The sequence below is a fragment of the Furipterus horrens genome, unplaced genomic scaffold (assembly GCF_987537825.1).
Source record: "Furipterus horrens unplaced genomic scaffold, mFurHor1.1.pri manual_scaffold_10, whole genome shotgun sequence".
In the NCBI taxonomy this organism is placed as follows: Eukaryota; Metazoa; Chordata; class Mammalia; order Chiroptera; family Furipteridae; genus Furipterus; species Furipterus horrens.
In genome coordinates, this window is record NW_028327180.1 from 66106953 (window position 1) to 66126880 (window position 19928).

The 19928-nt window shown below is 38.4% G+C and overlaps 1 protein-coding gene across 2 annotated transcripts in view; it reads right to left on the reverse strand.

The window, feature by feature from the left end:
- The window catches only part of FNIP1 (folliculin interacting protein 1), a 134966-nt gene that overhangs the window by 72030 nt on the left and 43008 nt on the right, over nucleotides 1–19928 (reverse strand). For both annotated transcript variants that reach the window (XM_090288012.1, XM_090288011.1), the window contains exon 2: nucleotides 10290–10416. In XM_090288012.1, coding sequence (XP_090144138.1) covers nucleotides 10290–10416 — 127 coding nt within the window. The remainder of the gene's footprint in view (nucleotides 1–10289; nucleotides 10417–19928) is intronic.

Genomic DNA, 19928 nt, shown 5'->3' on the forward strand with positions numbered 1-19928 from the left:
TCAGCTGAAATCCCAGTGCCAGTTTTCATTGAACTACCCTCTTTCGAAAAACACGAGTACGGTGAAGAACTAAGTGACAGCAACGATGAAGATTTTGAAACTGAAGATGACTCAGTTCGTAAGGGATTTGATCAACATGAGCTGAATGATTTGGTACGAGATTTGGGACTATCCAAAAAGGCTTCAGAACTCCTAGTATCAACGCTGCAGGAGAAAAACTTGCCTGAAAAAGGAGTGAAGGTGTCCTACTTTCGATCAAGAGAAAGTGCATTTCTTTTTTTTTTTTTTTTAATGTGTTTTATTGATTATAATATTACATTTGTCCCAATTTCCCTTCCCTCTGCTCCCCTCCACCCGGTGGCCCCCCTCCCTCCAGTTGTCCCCCCCTTTTAGATCATGTCCATTAGTTGTGCATACAGTTCTTCTCAACCTCTCTCTGTCTATTCCATTCCCTCCTACCATGATCCTTAATTCCTATATCATCTCCCTCCCTCTCCCCATTCCCCCTCCCTGTTGACCTTCCCCCAATATCTTCCCCGTATCTATAGTTCTTTTTCCAATCTCGTTGCCTGTTTAGTTAGCCTTTGTTTCAATTCCCTAGCTTCTGTTGTTTCTTGTGATGCAGTTTTCATTTTAGATTTCATTGTCTTGATCCTCCTTTTTCTAAACCAGTCCCTTTAACATCTCATATAACAGTGGTTTGGATCTAATGAACTCCTTCAGTTTTATCCTGTCCTGGAAACACCTTCTCTGTCCTTCTACTCCGAATGACAATTTTGCTGGATAGAGTATTCGTGGTTGTAGGTTTTGGATTTTCATTACTTTGAATATTTCTTGCCAGTCCCTTCTTGCCTGCAGGGTCTCCCTTGAGAAGTCAGCTGATAGTCTAATTGGGACCCCTTTGTACATAATTCTTTTCTTCTCTCTTGCTGCCTTTAAGATTCTCTCTTTATCTTTAATTTTTGACATTTTGATTATAATGTGTCTTGGAGTGGTTCTCCCTGGGTCCAGTTTTTTTGGAACTCTCTGTGCTTCCTGGACCTGTAAGTCCACTTCCTTCCCCAAGTCTGGGAAGTTCTCCTTTATTATATTTTCACTCAATTTTTCAAGTTCTAGTTCATCTTCCTCGCTCTCTGGCAAACCAATGATTCTTATGTTGGGCCTTTTATAGCTGTCCCAGAGGTTTCTGATCCTCTCATCGTTGCTTCCCATTTCCTCTCGCTGCATTGTTTGACTGCTTGTTCCTTCTCCATATTCCGGTTTGTTGAAATGAACTCTGGATTTTATTTCCTCACCATCTGTCTCGTATGTGGTTTTGTTCCTTTCGTTATGAGTGTTTTTCGCTTCTTTCTCATCTTTTTCCAAATCTTTTGTGAATTCTGTAAGCCACCTGATAACAATGGCCCAGAACTGATCATCTGACAGGTTTCTTATCTGTTCATCTGTCAGGTTCTCCATCTGTTGCCTGGTGAGCTGTGCCACCGGGATTTCTATAGTTGTCTGCCTCATTTTGACAGATGCGTTTTGTTTTCTTGGGCCGGCTGTAGGGGGCAGTGCCTGTGTACGCGTCACAATCCAGCGACCGGCGCCTGTCCGCGACCTATTTCGCAGCCCTGTGGCGCTTTCTTTGGGGGCGGGGGTCCAAGATGGATTCACACAGTTGTTCCGCTAGGAGACCGGGATCCGTCCTCCTGCCCCCTGGGCCTCACTGTTCAAGGCGATGTGGTGGCTGCTTTCCCCAGCGTTGGGTTCGCGATCTGCCGGGTGTTCGACTGCAGCCGGGGTTGTTCTCCCCGCCGCTGTCCCAGGTGCGACCGCAAACAGCTCCGCCCCCTTTCTCTCGTCCTACCTGCCCAAAGAGCGCCGCTGGTTTATAACTTCATATGTTGGACTTCCGTGTAGTTTTATTTTCTGGAATTTCTAGTTATCCTTTGTTTTGAAGTAGTTGTATTCCTCTCTAGTTGTAGAGGGAGACCTAGCGCGTCCGTCTAAGCCTCCATCTTGGCCGGAAGTCCAGAAAGTGCATTTCTGCAGTACTTTTGAAGTGACAGTGGCTTTGTGTATTGCCAAAACATACATGGTTTAAGGGAGGAATTGGGAATTCCAATCTAGAATGCAACTGAATGGTGACTATTCATCGATAGCTCAAAGCAGAGCTTGAAGTGTGTCCTCCTCCACAATGGCAATTTATTTGGTGCAGTCCCAATTGGACATTCGGTTTGTTTTTGTGAAGGATATGAGGACATAGAGTCATTGATCTGTTGCAATATCACAAGCACAACTGGACCTTAAAATGGTCTGCTTCCTTCTTGGCCAGCAATACAGATACACCAAGTATCCCGGTTTTCTGTGTATGTGGGACAACAGAGCTCGTGAGAAGCATTGGGTGGAGTCGAATTAGCCTCCAAGGTCTGACCTCAAACCTGGTGATCCAAACATTCTACATGAGCCACATTATATTCCCACCTCTGCACATAAAACTGGGTCTCATGAAGCACTTTGTTAAAGCTCTGCCAACTGAAGGAGACTGTTTCAAATATCTCACTTTGGCATTTCCTAGCCTGTCGTTTGAAAAGATAATATACCTTAATATGTATGTTTGGTAACAGAACTTTACTACTTGTACACAATTTGACTTACAGTAACAATATACAGCCTTAATATGAATAAAATATCTCTAAATAAAGAGTATATTCAGGTATTTTTTTCTTTATTTTCCTTTATATGTACATTTTGTATGATTTGGGGAACAAAGGGAGGGTATCCTATACCTTAAAAAGTTGACGTGATAGAGAAAAACTGGGGTCAGTTTTGGATTCAGATGTCAAAAGTTAGTCAAAAACAAGTGTCAGATCTAACTCAATGAAAATTGTGTTCCCCAGTGTAATAAGTTATAAACATCACTTTCTTTTAAAAAGGACTTTTTATAAATGGATTCTAATCTTCATTATTTTTCTACGTTTTCAGTCACTAATAAGTTGCAAGTTCAATTCAAATATATATTTTTTCTGAACCAAATGAGTTAAGTTCACAACCTGACACAACTCTGAATACTTCGATACGTATATCGTACAAAGAAGGACATTCCCCCATATAACTACAATACTACCAAAAATTCAGCAATCATTATTGATACATTCTAACCATCTAATTCTCAGACTCCATTAAAATTTGGCCAGTTGTTTAATAAGGTCCTGCAGAAAGATCTAGTTTACAATCCTTCATTGCATTCATTTGTTATATCTTTTTAGCCTCCTTTCAATGTAAAAGTTTCTCAGTCTCTTTAACTTTTTGAAACTTTTCAAGATAGATTATAATGCAGTTATTTTGCAGACTGAATTTTTTTGATATTTCCTTGTAAGATTCAGGCTATATATCCTAGAATGTAATATCCCAGGAGTAACAGTGTGCTTTTCACTGAATCTTATTATGAAGCATATGATCTTGATTTCTTCAACAGTGACAATATTCTTGATATTGATGATATGATTATGCCTACTGACATCTTCATTGTAAAGACACATTTTCCTCCTTTGTAATTAATATTTTTTGGTCATGGGGATTATAAAACTATATGCTATTTATATGCTACAAATACACTGTTTCTCATCAAACTTTCAATTTATTCATTTCTATCACTTCTGGTTCCCTATATTAATCAACGAGTTGTAATCTGCTATCATTATTTGTTTTTATGCTTAAGTTTTCCTGATTTTATCCCTTCAAGTGAGAGCTCCTCCAAGCTGGTTTCTATGCTCTTTGCCATCATTCTTTAAACTTTTAACACAAGAAGTTCCAGGCTTACCTTTTCTTTCCCTGCCCCAGTCCAAGGCCTAGTCAGTTCTGCAAGTAGTCCTGGTTCCTTTCAGCGGAGAATGGAATTTTAGACAAGTTCTAGATGCTAGGTATGCCTGTTATATTGGGGTCTCATTGTTCCAAAGCCCTCTCAGAGGACAGAACTAGAGAGTGTATGTGTGTCTCGTCGGCCGTCGGCAGCCGTCCGTCTCGAGAGACGATGGTGTAGCTTCTTAAGAGTCTATCTGCACCGCCGAGAATGGTTGTGCAGTCTGACTCAGGAGTGACACGGTATCTGTCTCCTCCCGTGTTGAATCGACATCTTGCGATGACGCTGGAGTGTCCTCTCCAGTGGAGCTGAAGCTACAGAGCCTGGGCAGGATGATATGGAGGGTCTGCTGTTGCCCATGCAGCAGACCCCCCCTCTCTTCGCAGCTGAAGGGTCCAAGGGAAAGACGGAGTCAATACAGCTTGGCTTCAGGTGCGCTGCAGGAGTTGCCGGTGTTGACTACAACGTCAAACCGCCTTAGGGACTCCGGCTCCGGATTTTCTGTCGGGGTTTACTCCCTTAGCCTTTCCCCTGAAGAGGTATGCCGCAAGGCAGCGGAGGTTTTTTGGAATCAGAGTTTTCCTTCTCTGATGTGTGTCTACACACACATATATATATATAAACGTAAGTACATCCCAGTATTTCCAATTCCAATCCACAGGGTTCTTCTCGTTTTCTCCCCTTACTTACAACTATGTAATCTAACATTGAGAAAAAACATGGCTCTCAGTGTCCTAAACATATATTTAATCAACTCCCTTGTATGAAACCAGTATCTCATTACTCTTGTTACTCCCTCACCTGCATGGATGATACCCAGGGTAAATGTACTCCTCATCCTACTTGGGTGCTGATAACCTGTGTTAGTCAAAATCTTATGAAGATGCCCTCCTCAACCTACCTGGGCTCTGATACTCTGCTCTGATCCACCAAGCCTCCATCAACTGACATCAGTGTTCAGCCCTATCTAATGGGTTTAGGACTGAATTATTTAGAAGAGGAGAAGTGTGGGAGAAAGGCAGGAATGGGGGAAAAATATTTTTTAACCTGGACACACAACCATGCTATATTCCATGTTCCAGATTCAGTTTCACAACTGAAATTCAAATAAATAACCAACACATACACAGTATTTCTTAATTTATAAAATCCTTTCACGTGAATTTTCAACATATTTTTTTTGTTCGACTTTTCGAAAACTTAAGTTGTATATAACATGTTATATGATTGAAAAAATCAATAAATAAAAATCAAAACAAATACACAACTATAGCTATAATATAAAGTCTATGAAAGACTATTAGCAAAAGATTATGAGAATTCTGATGGAGAAAAGAAATATGCCTAAAAGATATCAGAAAGAATTCATAGAATTCTAGTAAGATGAACCCCGAAGGAGGATAACCATCTAGGAAGATGGCAAGTAGGAAGAGGACATACAAAACGAGTGAGTCTGGAGTGATTTCTAGTCACTGTTGAGTAAGTCCAGAGAAAAGTTTAAAGAAGTAAGCTTATGTTACAGAAACAGGGGAGTCCAAAAATCCCCAGAGTTTGCGGCTGGGGGATGAGGAGAAGGAAGCAGCTTTCAGAATCCCTCCACATGCCTGAGGCTGGTGGCTAGTGTCTTTCTTATGCAAAATGGCTTGGATGCTTCAAGGCCTCAGGTAGATGGGAGGGGTCTTGAATCAGGGGATGGTATGGAAAAAGCAGAGAGAGCCTAAGTAATGGTCAGAACTGTTTGCAACACCCACTGCAGATGACGCAGTCAGGGATATATAAGCAGCTGCTGACAGTTTAGCTCTCTCTCGTTCTCATGTGCTCCCTCCATGTGGCTTGGAGAAGGGGTCTCCAGGCTGCTTTAAGAGGCTCTCGCCATGTGGTTTTGAAAAGGAGAGGAGATCCATGCAGTTTGCAGGAAGAAGGCAGTTTATAAGGAGGCTGAGAATCCACGAGGTTCTGGATTAAAAGCTGGTGGACCCCATAACACAGAAAGGACCTCCCCAATCAGAATTGAGTGATTGGCAGCTGCTGGTAAAGCTGAACTGTGTTTGGAAAGTAGGGAAATGGTGTTTCTGACCTTCCTAAGACTGGCCTGGTTTAGTAGGGGGGGAGGCAAGGATATGTGTTTATGGGTGTTTTAAAGAACATAAGACTTAACAACAGAAATCCACAAATAACTAAATCTATATAACTGTTAAATAAACAACTCTTTTTCTTTTCACTGAACTCTGGTATTGAGAGTTATAATTCTGGAGGAGGGCAATTGGGCCCCTAACTAAAGAGCCCGTGGGTTTGTTTTCAATTGGAGCAGCCCAGGGGTTCTGTAACACTTACAGGAAAACTTCAGAGGACTGAGGAATGAGTGCTTGGTATGAGATCAGAGTCAGGAGACAGATGACTGTTGAGACACAGAGAGGAGACTAAGAAAAATGGAGGAAGACAAGAGATAGACTGGGAAGCAACACTGAAGAGAGCCTGGGAGATACTGAGAGACAGACAGACTGGGTGACACCAATAGACAATGAGAAGGAAAACTGACAGTGACAAAGAGAAAAGAGACAAACAAAAAATGATGGAAGAACACAGACGTGAAGGAGAAAGTAAGAGGATATTCTGTTTGTGTTGGGGAAAGTCATTGTGAATGTTTGCAGGCAAAGAAAAAAACCTAAGGGAAAAAAGCAAACATCCCCAGAAAAAACTAATGAGACTAATGAAGCCCCATTCCAGAATGGGTAGACAGGGTGGGTTAAAAAAAAAAATAGCATGAGGCAAGGCGGTTTAAGATAAGATAAAGAAAAAAGAATGCTAAAGAAGAATGCTAAAGAAACAGACAATGAATGGCATTAATTAAGATGAAGAGTACAGGTCACTGTCAGTCTGCTCCCTGTTTACTTGCCTCTGGTTCTATTTTGCTCAGGGGGGAGAGGGAAGGAGTGAAGAGGGGAGAGAAGGGAAAGGGTCTAGTCAAGGAACTAGTATGAATGACCCCTGGGCATGGACAATGGGGTGGGGATTGACTGTGAGAAAAGGGGTGGGTGGGGGGAGAACTATGGTGGAAAAAGTGGCACAACTGTAATAGAAAAAACAATAAATAAATTTAAAAAAAAAAGAGTAGAGATCACACGCTGCAATTCAGTAGAACACTATCAAGCACAGAGTAAAACCTCAATAAATATTTTCTAAAAAGAAATCAAAAGAGCCTTGGCCAGTGGCTGTGTTGGTTGGAGAGTCCTCCCATCCACCAAAAGGTTCGGGTTCAATCCCCAGTAAGGGTGCATACCTAGGTTTCAGGTTTGATCCCTAGTAAGGGAGCCTACAGGAGGCTACCAATCGATGTCTCTCTCACACTGATGCTTCTCTCTTTCTCTGTCTCCCCACCTCAGGCTCTTGCTCTCTCACTTTCCCCCATCCTCCCTCTCTCTAAAATCAATAAACATATCCTCGAGTGAAGATTTAAAAAATGAAGTATTCAAAAGAGTACAGATTAATCAATCAATGTCAGCCTATCAGTTCTGCAGTATAAATTCAAAGACATGCATATCATTTTTGCAACTACCCTTAGATTTCAACTGTCTGTTTGACCATCTATTGGGTTGGCCAAAAAGTTCATTTAGTTTTTTCCATAAAATAAAATACACGTTTTTCATTTTCACCAATAACTTTATTAATTTGGATATTTTGAGTATATCAGCTATCTCTCTTGTGGTATAACATTGATTGTTCTCAATTAATGTCTCAAGTTGATCTCTATCAACTTCAACTGGTCCACCCAACCATGGAGCATCATCCAGCGAGAAATCTCCAGAGTGAAACTTCGTAAGCCACTTTCGACATGTTCAATCAGTCACAGCACCGTCTCGATAACACTACACAAATCTTTTTTTGCATTTCAGTTGTGTTTTTACCTTTCTTGAAATAATAAAGCATAATTTGTTGAAAATGTTGCTTATTTTCTTCCATCTTCAATATTAAATTGGCTACACAAAAATGCCCCAATTTTGATGTTGTTGTTTTTTTAATGCATGCTGATACAATGGCTGTTACAATACAATCTAACAAAATTGTATCAAATGAAGCTAAAGACAACTAAGCGCTACTAGAACCATCTTTCAGAAAAAAACAAACAAACTTTTTGGCCAACCCAATACAATTCCACGACTCTTTGGCATCTCACCACTCAGAGAGTCAAATCAAAATTCTGGATTCACCATGAATTTCTTTCTCCATAAAGCCAAAGTGATTTTCTGCACTATATTTAAAAATTGAGCCCTGGCTGCTGTGGCTCAGTGGATTGAGCGTCAGCCTGCGAACCAAGTGTCACTGGTTCGATTCCCAGTCAGGGTACATAATTAGATTGCACGTCAGGTCCCCAGTTGGGGAGGCATGAGAGGCAATCACACAGTAAAAATAAATAAATAAATAAATAAATAAATAAAAATTGAGATACAACTGGCATATATTAGTTTCAGGTGTACAACACAATGATTCAGTATTTACATATATTGGGAAGTGATCTCCATAATAAGTCTAGTTAACACCCATCACTATGCATATTTAAAATTTTTTTTTCTTCTGAAGAGATCTTTTAAGATCTACTCTTTTAGCAACTTTCAAATATACACTACAGTAGTATTAACTAGAATCACCATGCTGTTTATTACATACGAATGACTTATTTCACTACTGGAAGTTTGTATCTTCTGACCCACTTCACCCATTTATCTCACCTCCCACTACCATCTCCAGGAAACCGCTTATCTGTTCTGTGTATTTATGGGTTCAATTTTTTTAGATTCTACATATAAGCGAGACTATACATATTTGTCTTTCTCATTCACACTTATTTCAGTTATCATAATGCTCTCAAAGCCAATCCATGTTGCTACAAATAGCAACATTTCATTCTTTATTTACAACTGAATAATATTCCATTGTATATGTACACTTCGGTTACTATCATGTCTTGGCTATTATGAATAATGCTGCAATGAATGTAGCATTCATATATCTTTTCAAATTAGTCTTTTTATTTTATTTGCCTAAATACTCAAAAGTGGAATTGCTGGATCATATGTTAGTTATATTTTTAAATTTTTTGAGGAGCCTCCATACTGTTTTCCATAGTGGCTGCAACAATTTGCATTCCCACCAACAGTGCACAAGGATTCCCTTTTCCTTCACACCCTTGTCAACACCTGTCTTTCTTATAATAACCATTCTAAAAGGAGGTGATATCTCGTTGTGGTTTTACTTTGCATTTCCTTGATGATTAGTGCTGCTGAGCACCTTTTCATGTACCTGTTGGCCATATGTATGTCTTCTTAAGAAGCATGTCTATTCAGATCCTCTGCCCAACTTTTTAATTAGATTCTTTGGGTTTTTTTTGTTTTGTTTTGTTGCTATTGAGTTATATAAGTTCTTTGTATATTTTGTATATTAACCCTTCTATCAGATATGTGATTTGCAAGTGTTTCCTCCCATCCAGTAGAGGTTGCCTTTTCATTTTGTTGATGGTTTTCTTTGCTGTGCAGAGATTTTTAGTTTGATGTAGTTCCACTTGTTGATTTTTTGCTTTTGTTGCCTTTGTTTTTGGTGTCAAATCCAAAAAATTATTGCCAAGACTGATGTCAAGGAGCTTACTGGCTATATTTTCTTCTAGGAGTTTTAAAGTTTCAGGTCTTACATTTAAGTCTTTAATCCATTTTGAGTTAGTGTTATGTATGGTATTAGACAGTAGTCTAGTTTCATTCTTTTGCATGTGGCTGTCCAGTTGTCCCAACTCCATGTATTGAAGACACTATCCCCAATGTATATTCTTGCTCTTTCATCATAAACTAATGGATCATGTATCTGTATGAGTTTACTTCTGGGCTCGCTACCAAAAGTGGTATTTTTTGAAATGTAAACCAAACCCCTTTAATGGATGCCCTCTGCCTTTTCATATAATCTAAATTTCTAACCCAGACCTATAGGGTCCTAAATACACTAGCTCCTGCTCCATCTTGCTCCAGCTTCATCTCTAGCTACTTTACATACTAATTACTATCATTCCAACTAGACTTGGCATTATTTAGTTTCTTCAATTCACCAGGATCCTAGGTCACTTTGCAGACCACATTTGCTGGTCCTACCACCAGGAATACTCATCTCCTATTCCATGCCTTCAAAGTCTTCAGATCTCAGCTTGAATTTCACTTCCTCAGTGAGACTTTCCTTAATACCCCTACACACAAAATGATGAAAACTGGGTTCCTTCCTCTGGAATCGCATAAGCATTGTACATGTTTTGTTCATAATATTGGGTTGGCAAAAAAGAGTTTGTTTGGTTTTTCTGGCAAAGATGTTTTACAGTAACAAACCAAAGTACCATAATCAAAATTTTACTCACTGTCTTGAGTTAAAATATTTGACATTAAAGTTCAACCAAATTAATAATGATGCTCACCGACACTGATATGTCCTCATTTTTTCTCTTAACACTGGAGTCAAACAAGACATTTCTCCCTCGTCTTTCACAGTCTTGATACACAATCAGTCGAATCTGGCTTGGATCAAATTCTGGCAAAGGCCAACTTTAAAGAAAAATAAAAATCCATTAGCGTTTTTCAATAAATATTCCACATAAATTTCTAGAAATAAAACCTATATAACAAAACCCAAAGCTGTATTATTGCTAAAGAATATATAGTAGATCTTTTTATAAAATACAACCATTTAGTTGAGGGTTGAAAACTTATACAGCTATGACACTTTAGATTAGGAAGTAATAATAAAAGTTGTGGCAAGTATCACTCAGTGTATATGAAATATACTCATCATCTAAAACAGCTAACTTAAAAATATGTGAGTACATTTAATATAATAAAAACACGTGGATATCATGGCATGAACTCTCATGGCATAAAAGTAAGCTATTATTTTTAAATAGTTTTGTTACTGTTTCTTTAATATGGAAATGCAAAAACAAAAATTGTTTTCAGTTTAAACAGCAGTTGAGTAATTATAAGAACAATAACAAGTAAAAAAAGTGATGAACAAAATTCTGATATACAGCTGGTGTAAGTAAACACTCCCATAATCTCTTTAGAGACAGTCTTTTAAGTTACATACTAAATAGACAAAATCTAGTAAAACTGAAGTTGATTCCAGTGATTCCACTCTAGAAAAGTTGAACATTATACAAGAATGTTTACAGCAGCACTTTTCATAATAGCTGAAAATAGGAAACAATTTAAATGTTCATCAATAGAAGTAGTAAATACATTATGGAATATTCAGACTACAAAATAAATACTACCCAATAAACACAATAAGCATCAGTGGTAAGCAAAAACACACAATGACACACACACACACAAAGCTACTGTATTTTCCCATTTATACAAAGATTTAAATCAGATAAAGTTTTACCTGGGCTGTACAGTTTTTAAAACTAATAGGAAAATGCAGTGATGGCTTCAAAGTTTGGAGAGAGGTTACCTCGTGGAGTAAGGTGGGGGTGGGATGGAAGTGTAACCAGGAAGGGACATGCCAGGTGGATTGGGGCTCTATGTTCTATATTTTGACTATATAATGCTTAATGGATATTCACTTTACAATAAAAAATAAAATAAAAAGGCCACTGCATTTGTTTTATGTACTATTATAATGCCTTTATTTCACATTTAAAAGATTAATATAATGAGAGAGGGAGGAGAGGGAAAGAGAGAAAACAATAAGCTATGCATACTAGTCTGGTGAACTGAAGACACTACAACTGATGGGACAGTTCCTAAGAAATAGGAGAACTGTCATTCCAGGACTGTTTGTCAGCAGTTACATTAAGCTGAATGGTCAATTCCTCACAATCCATCAGTCACAGCTCTTGGTCGGGTTTCTTTATTTCCTTAAGAAAACCCAAACCTTAACCCTATCAATGCAGGTTAAACATACTGTACCTAGCAATATGAAACATCTTCATCCCAGCCCTGGCAGGGTGCTTAGTTGGCTGGAGTGTTATCTGTACACAAGACAGCAGGTCCAATTCCCTGTCAGGGCACATACTAGGTTGCTGGTTTAATCCCCAGTCGGGAGGCATACAGGAGGCAACTGATTCATGTTTCTCTCCCCACCCCCCACTTTCCCTCTTCTAATCTAAAATCAATAAAAACATATACCAGGTGAGAATTTAAAAAAAAAAACTTTATCCCAAACTCTTGACAGTAAATACAATTTTAATTTTCTCCTGTCTAATCCTTAGCTAATGTCCATGTGTCAAAATTGATGCAGACCCTCCTAGACATTCAAGCTAAACCACAGAGATTCATCCTATACCACACTAATTTGCTCATTGAACTGATTTACTAAACTGTACTTTGATGTTATGCAAAGGAAACTAAAAGGACTGACAAAAAATGAAAATCAGGAAGTGGTCTCGTGGAAAACAAGATAGAGCATTTTAGAGACAGCAATGCTATGGTAGTCATTAAACCATCCACCAAGTTTAGAAACAAAGTCGTCATTGGTGATCATGGCAAGGACAGTTCCACGGAGTAAAAAGTACAGGCCTCAGAATGCAGTGGACAGAGTGTGAATGAGAACAAAAAATAGAGTTTTAAACAACTATCAAGGAAAGAGAGAAAGAAAAGGAATCATGAAGTAGAATGACAGCTATTTTGTTATTTAAAAGGACACATTTGGACATGTTTACATAATGATGACAGAATGTAAAGAAGCAAGGCTTCTGAGGCAGTAGAGGAGTCACACAGGTTATAGAGCACAGGTGAAAGGTTTAGCCTCAAACAGAAGAAAGGATAACCCCTGCCCGATGGCAAAAAGGAGGTAAAATGGACATGAGTAAAGAAAGATTTCTAGATAGGAAGGTAAAATGTTGAGTGGATTAATGTCCAAAAGCCCTATTTCCTTTGTAAAGTAGAAGGAAAAGGAAAAAAAGGTTGCCCTGATTGGTGTGGCTCAGTTGGTTGGGCACCATCTCATAAAGCAAAAGGCCGCAGATTCGATTCCCAGTCAGAGCACATGCCTGGGTTGTGGGTCAGTCCCCAGGTGAGACATGTGTGAGAGGTAACCGATGTTTCGCCCACATGTTGATGCTTCTCTCCCTCTTTTTCTTCCTCCCTTTCCCTCTAAGAAAAAATAAAATATTTTATTTTAAAGAAAAGGTTGTAAAATGTGAGAATAATAGAGAATAAACAGTGTTGGTTATGAGAAAGAAAATATGTTAACTAGGAAACAAGATTTCTAGGAAACGCTGGAAATCTACATGAGGCTGAAAACTATGACAATATACCAGCCACAAACTAAACATTTAGGTCATTTTCTCCAGCAAACACTCATGTGCTTGAATTTGGGTAAGACTGAACAGGTAAGGATTTGGATAGGTAGATGGAACAAAAGGAAAGGGGAGAGGATCGAGGAATGGAGCAGAAGACTGATGAGAATACAGCTGAAATGGTGGAGTGGAATCTAAGCTAGTTAGGGAAGATAATGAAGGCTGGAGGCTAGCCGAGTTGAAGAACATGGAGGCAGTGCAGTCAAAATGCTGAAATAACATGAAGAAAACAGTGGGGAGAGAGAGAGATAAGGAACAGGAGACTATCATCACAGGGTAGAACACTAGAGTTTAAGACTTAAGAGGTAGAACAGTTCATTCATTCATTTAATATAGATATGTGCCAACAATGTGCCAAATATAGGTTAGGGTGAAAAGAGAAAAAAAAATCTGCTCTGGAAGCAAAAAGACAGCAGTAGCTAAGTAAAGAAATAAACATGATAATTTCAGGTAAGAGGCAGATAAAATAAATCAAAACAAGAAATCAGCAGACTGTGACAGAGGTAGTAGCAAGAGGATATTGTGGAAGTGGGTGTGGTATATTCATTTTTTTTAAGTGCCTATATGGATAAATTTCTGAAGAGAATGAGAAGTTGGGTGTTTGATGTATGTGAGATCTTCCAATAGACCTTGAATAAGCAGATCCCCATTTCATTCATCTAAACCCCAAGACACCCAAAGAATAAAATCCAAATTCCTTCGCTTAGATGTAAAGATGCTCAAAATCTGGTCCTGATCTGCCTTTCCAGAATTACTTCATGTTACCCATAATGTCATCACACTGGTGATGCTTGTTGCAAAGGTGCCAAGACATACCAGACTACTAACTGTTCCACGCCCTGGTACAAACTTCTACTTGAAATATCCTCAATCACTTTGGCAAACTCCTCTTCATTCCCAAAGATCTAGCTCAAATGTCACCTTCTTGGAAGCCTCCACTAATTCCAGTATAGTTAGTTGCTGACTTCTGAGATTACACTTACTTGAGATTATAAAGCTAATTATATTTTCCACCTTGTACTGTAATTTATCTGTTTACATGTTTGTGTATTCCTTTGGAAAAAAAGCTCCCTGAAGGCAAAGCTTATTCATCTCTGAATCCCTAGTCCCAAACACATTAAATGAGTAAAATTACATACCCCCCAAGTAAAGGCAATACTACAAGCACTAAATAAGTTTTTCATGAGCACCAGAGTGAACTATAATATTCCACAATCTGAAACAATAAACTTTCTTTAAAAACTTTAAAGTTTATCTGTCAGCTAATGAATGAATAAACAAAATGTGAAATAACTATACAATGGAAAATTATTTGTCTATTTAAAGGATACAGGCTACAACATGGATGAACCTTGAAAACATTATGCCCAAAGACAGGGTTCCCCACCCTCCCTCCTTCCCACCTGTGGACAATGCTTGCATTATTGCCTGAGTTCCGCCTCCTGTCTCCCCGTCCCCCCACCCCAGTCCATGGAAAAATTGTCTTCCACGAAACCAGTCCCTGGTGCCCAAAAGGTTGGGGACAGCTGCCTTAAGTGAAAGAAGGCAAACAGAAAAGGCTACATATTGTGTGGTTTCATTTACATGGCCTGCCAAGAATAGCCAAATCCATTGTAACAAAAGGTAAACTACTGGTTGTCCAAGATGGGAAGGAGGGTGGGAGTGAGCAGGGGGAATAGCTGCAATGTGTACAGGGTTTCTTTTCTTTATGAGGTGAGGAAATGTTCTGGAATTAGAAAGTGGTGATGGCTGCTCAACTTCGTTACTAAAAAAAATCCATTGAATTGTACACACTTTAAAAGAGTGAATTTTAATTATTGCAACAATAATTTAAAAGTTATAATGCTTTTCTCCCCAGTTTAAACATTTTAAAATAACAGTATTTGTAAAAGCTAAAGTTATAAAGCTTTTAGAAAGAAACACAGAACAGTATCTATGCAATCTATGGTACACAAGATTTCTTAAACAAGTCACAAAAGTTACTAAGCATAAAAGAAAAAACTGATAAATTGGACTTCATCAAAATTTAAAACCTGCACATGAAAAGACAGGTTTTTTTTTAATGCCAGTCGTGAACTGGAAGAATATTTGCAATGTATATAATTGACAAAGGACTTATAAATAGCCTACAAAGGACTCCAACAAAGCAATAAGATAAACAATCCCTTTTTTAAATGGGCAAAAGACTTGGTCATTTCACATAAGGAGACATATGAGTGAATGAACAAAGCACATGGAAAAGATGCTAACAGTATTAATAATCAGAGAAACACAAATTAAAACCCTTCCACAACCCTTAAATTGGCTAAAATTAAAAGGAATAATAACACCAGTTGCTGGTAAGAATATAAAGCACTTGGAACTCTAAAACACTGTTGGTAGGAGTGTAAAAGGACACAACCATTTTGTAAAATTACTTGGTAGCCATGACCCAACAATTCTTCTCATAGGTACATGTTCAACAGAAATGAAAATGTATGTTCACAGAGACTTTCACAAAATGTTCTCTGCAGCTTTATTCATAGTAACAAAAAATTAGGAATACCCCAAATGTTCATCAATGGGAGAATAAATAAATAAATCATGATACACTCCTACAGTGAAATGCTACTCAGAAATAACAATGAATAACTACTGATTACACAACATCGTAGATGAACTCCAAAACATTGGTGAGTAAAAAAGTCCAGACACAAAAGCATTCAGATTGGTAATTTCATTTATATGTGGTTCTAGAACAGGTAAAACTAATGTATGGTGATAGAAATCAAAACAGTGGTTGGCCAGGGTTGGGGTGTGAGGTGAATGGACTAGAAAGGTATATGGAGGAAATTTCTGAAGTGACTAAACTCTTCTACATCTTCATTGAGTTTTAAACAGGTGTATAGGTTTTCCAAAGTTAATCAAATTATACACTTAAAATGTCTGCATTTTGTGTAAATTGTACCTCAAGTTTTAAAAGGAGAACACTGTAGGGAAAAAATGTCACTATGTAACCAAACCACGTATTTCCATTATAGATCACTAGTTCCGATTCCCGGCCAGGGCACATGCCTGGGTTGCAGGTTCAGTCCCCAGTCCGGACACATACAGAAGGCAGTCAATGGGTGTTTTTCTCACACATCAATTTTTCTCTCCCTCTCATTCTCCCTCCTTTCCCCTCTCTCTAAAATAAAATATTTAAAAATTTTTTTAAGAAAAAAGAAAAAAGCTGATCAAAAGTTATCTGGTAAGTCATCTGTACTTCTTCAAGTCTTCAGAGTATACACCTGAAATAGAATTTTTTTAAAAAAGCCATGATTCCCTTATGTTATAATGGAAAGAAGTGTGAAATCTGAAACGTATGTGCATATGAAACTGAGTATAAATAAATGTTACCAAAAAGTTGCTTGGCAAATTAATTCTATTTCAAATACACTAAGAGAACATGATATTAAACAACAAACAATAAACCCAAAGTGACACCTTTAATATGCAAATAATTTTAAATGGTAATAGTAATCCTAAATTTATTCAGTTTTCAAATGAAATAAGTGAAAGAGAAGCAAAAATGGCCTACCTAAAGTCACTCTTCTGTGCCAGCTGGTCTTTCCCCTTCCTTTCACTCCCATCTCTAATCTTTCACTGGTATTTGCTTCTAATCAGCACTCAAAGGGTTTGGAATAATCCTTTATTATACTAGAACCTAAATCTTCGGATTTTTAATCCACTATGCTTTCCACTTCATCGTGTTGCCTCTTTTCATCAAACTATAACTTAAGATATAACTAAGTCAAATCATTAACAGTGGTAAGTACACCATCCCCTTCACAAAAAAATCTGTATTCTATAGCAAAACTTTCCTCAGTATTAAGCTATTGTGTTCAGCATATTAATTTAAATGTTAGTAAGAAAAGTACTCAGTGATGAACCACAAACTATTTTAAGACTCCACATAGATGTTATTTATAGTTTATGCCAGCTTATCTGCTCTGCATGTTTTTTATCTGACACCTTCAAAGAATGCTAACAGAAAATAAACATACTGAAATAGACACCTTTACATACTGATGCTGCTCCCTAGAAGACCATATGAATTCCTATAATGTATGTTACTAACTGCTAAATTAGGGCTAAATCATGCATTCTCAATGAGAACAATGTGGCTTCCAAGGAGGCGAATTTGGTTGGGGGCAGAGGGCTGTGGAGGGAGGAAGGAGACCAAAAAGAGTCTTAAGATACTACAATAGATGTGGCCTCCAAAAGGTCACAATACCTAAGCAAATACACAGTATATCTGTGATATTACAATTCTGTGGAGAGGGGTGGAGACTAAGGGAAAAAAATGTCTAAGAAAGGCTCGTTAGGGGGACAATAATGTAAAAAAACAAACAAAATTGGTTGAGGAACACTAAGCTAAATGCTAGTCTGTATCTCAACACATTAACAATTGTCATGCTTAAATTTTAATTCACCTTTTTATTTTATTTGACCAACTCTTCTGTCTCATCAATCATCTTAAAATTGAATTTTATGCCCTTGCAGATAAATACCGACCAACTGGTCTCTTTTCTTCCTCTATTCCTAATTCCAATTGATCATCCATATAGTTTCACTTTTACTTAGCATGAAAGGGTCTGGTAAAATCTCTGACTATACAGTACACTCATCACACCTGAAGACTTTAAGTTCATTCATTCAATAATTATTTGTATAGTGCCTACTATATACCTGGTACCATGCTAGTTTTTCTTTCCTGAGCCTTATCCATCATTATTGTCTTCCTGAAATGAACACAAACAAGATGGTGCAGACTAACTCTGACAACCTATTCATACCCTGAGCTCCTGCAAGAAATGAAGAGCAAGTGCAGCCAAGTTTCAAAGCTATGCATGCGAATTAGAGAAAGAGCCCTCAGTACAGGAAAACATTCTGAGTTTGGTAAAGGATAAATTACTGAAGGAAAGGATGATGGAGGGATGAATGGAGTGAGTGAGGAAGGGAAAGAAAGGAGAATGCTAATTAGGCTACAAGAGACAAGCAAAGAGCTTTACCAAAGTAACACCAAAATGCCAGCAGACCCCAAAGCACCACAGCCAAAGCAAAGTAAATGTCTTACAGTGCTTTTAACTTTACATAACATTTAAATTTTGGCCCCATAATGCAGACATAACATTCACCATTCCCTCTGTAAAACATACTGAGCAGCAAAGGACAGAAAATGAATGTATAAGTTTTAAGCTAAAAATAAAATGCTACAGCACAGTTTTTTAGATTCCTCACTTCAATTGACTTTTTCCACTAATCTGCAAGACCCAATAATATCGGATAACAGTTACATTCCTTTTGATATCTTTACTGTGCATTAAAAAAAAAAATTGTGAACATATCAGCAATTTCCAATCATTTCTAGTAAAAAAATACGTTCTACTGTTTAAAAAAAAATTTAGGACTTCCGGCCAAGATGGAGGCCTACACAGACATGCTGTGTCTCCCTCCACAACTAAGAAAGAATACAACTACTTCAAAACTAGAGACAACCAGACATTCCAGAAAATCGAACTTCATGGAAGTTCCACAAAGTCAGATATAAAGAAGAAATATTCATCCAGACAAGTAGGAGGGGCGGAGCTGGGGGCGGCAGCAGAAGTGGCAGGCTGGTAGAAAAACACAAACACTTAAAAAAGTCCAGAGGGACACCTGGGGAGCGCTTCCAGCACCACACCAGACCACACAGCACACGGGTTCCAGCGCCAGGAACAATAAAACCTCATTGCTTCTGACTGTGCAAACCAGTGGGGGTGGGGTGGAGACAGAAACTGCCAGTCTCTCAGTAGAGTCTGCCTGTTTAAAGGGCCCCCACGGTCCTAGAACATCCGAAGACCCACCCACTCTGGGAACAATGGCCAGGGCAACAGCTAGAGGCACCAGTCCCATACGAAAGTGGGAGAAGTGCCTGGAAAAGGAGCAAGTGCTGAGCAAGCGGCGTTGTTCCCTCTCAGACTCCTCCCCAACACACAGCGCCACAACGTGGTGAAACAGGTCGCCCTAGAGGGAATGGATCAAGATTCCAGTGGGAGAACTAAGCGATGAGGACATAGCCAACCTAACAAACAAGGAGATAGCCAACTTAACAAATGCAGAGTTCAAAACACTGGTGATAAAGATGCTCACAGACTTGACGAATATGTTTAAGTACAGCAAATGCATAAGGGAAGAAGTGAAGGCTATGTTAAATGAAACGAAGGAAAATCCACACAAAACCAATGGTGACGATAAGGAAACCAGGGTTCAAATCAATGTTTTGGAATATAGGGAAGAAAAAAAAGTCAACCAGTATAAAAGGAGGAAACAAGAATTGAAAAAAATGAGGAGAGGCTTAGGAACCTCTGGGACAACTTTAAACATGCCAACATCCGAAGCATAGGAGTGCCAGAAGGAGGAGGAGAAGAGCAAGAAATTGAAAGCTTATATGAAAAAATAATGAAGGAAAACTTCTTAAATTTGGCAAAGGAAATAGACATACAAGTCCAGGAAGCACAGAGTCCCAAACAAGCTAAACCCAAAGAGGATCACATCAATACACATCATAATTAAAAAGCCAAAGATTAAAGATAAAGAAAGAATCTTAAAAGCAGCAAGAGAAAGGCAGAGTGTTACTTAAAAAGGGGTGCCTATAAGACTACCAGCTGATTTCTCAAAAGAAACTTTGCAGGTAAGAAGGAACTGGCAAGAAGTATTCACTGTGATGAAAAGCAAGGGTCTACAAGCAAGACT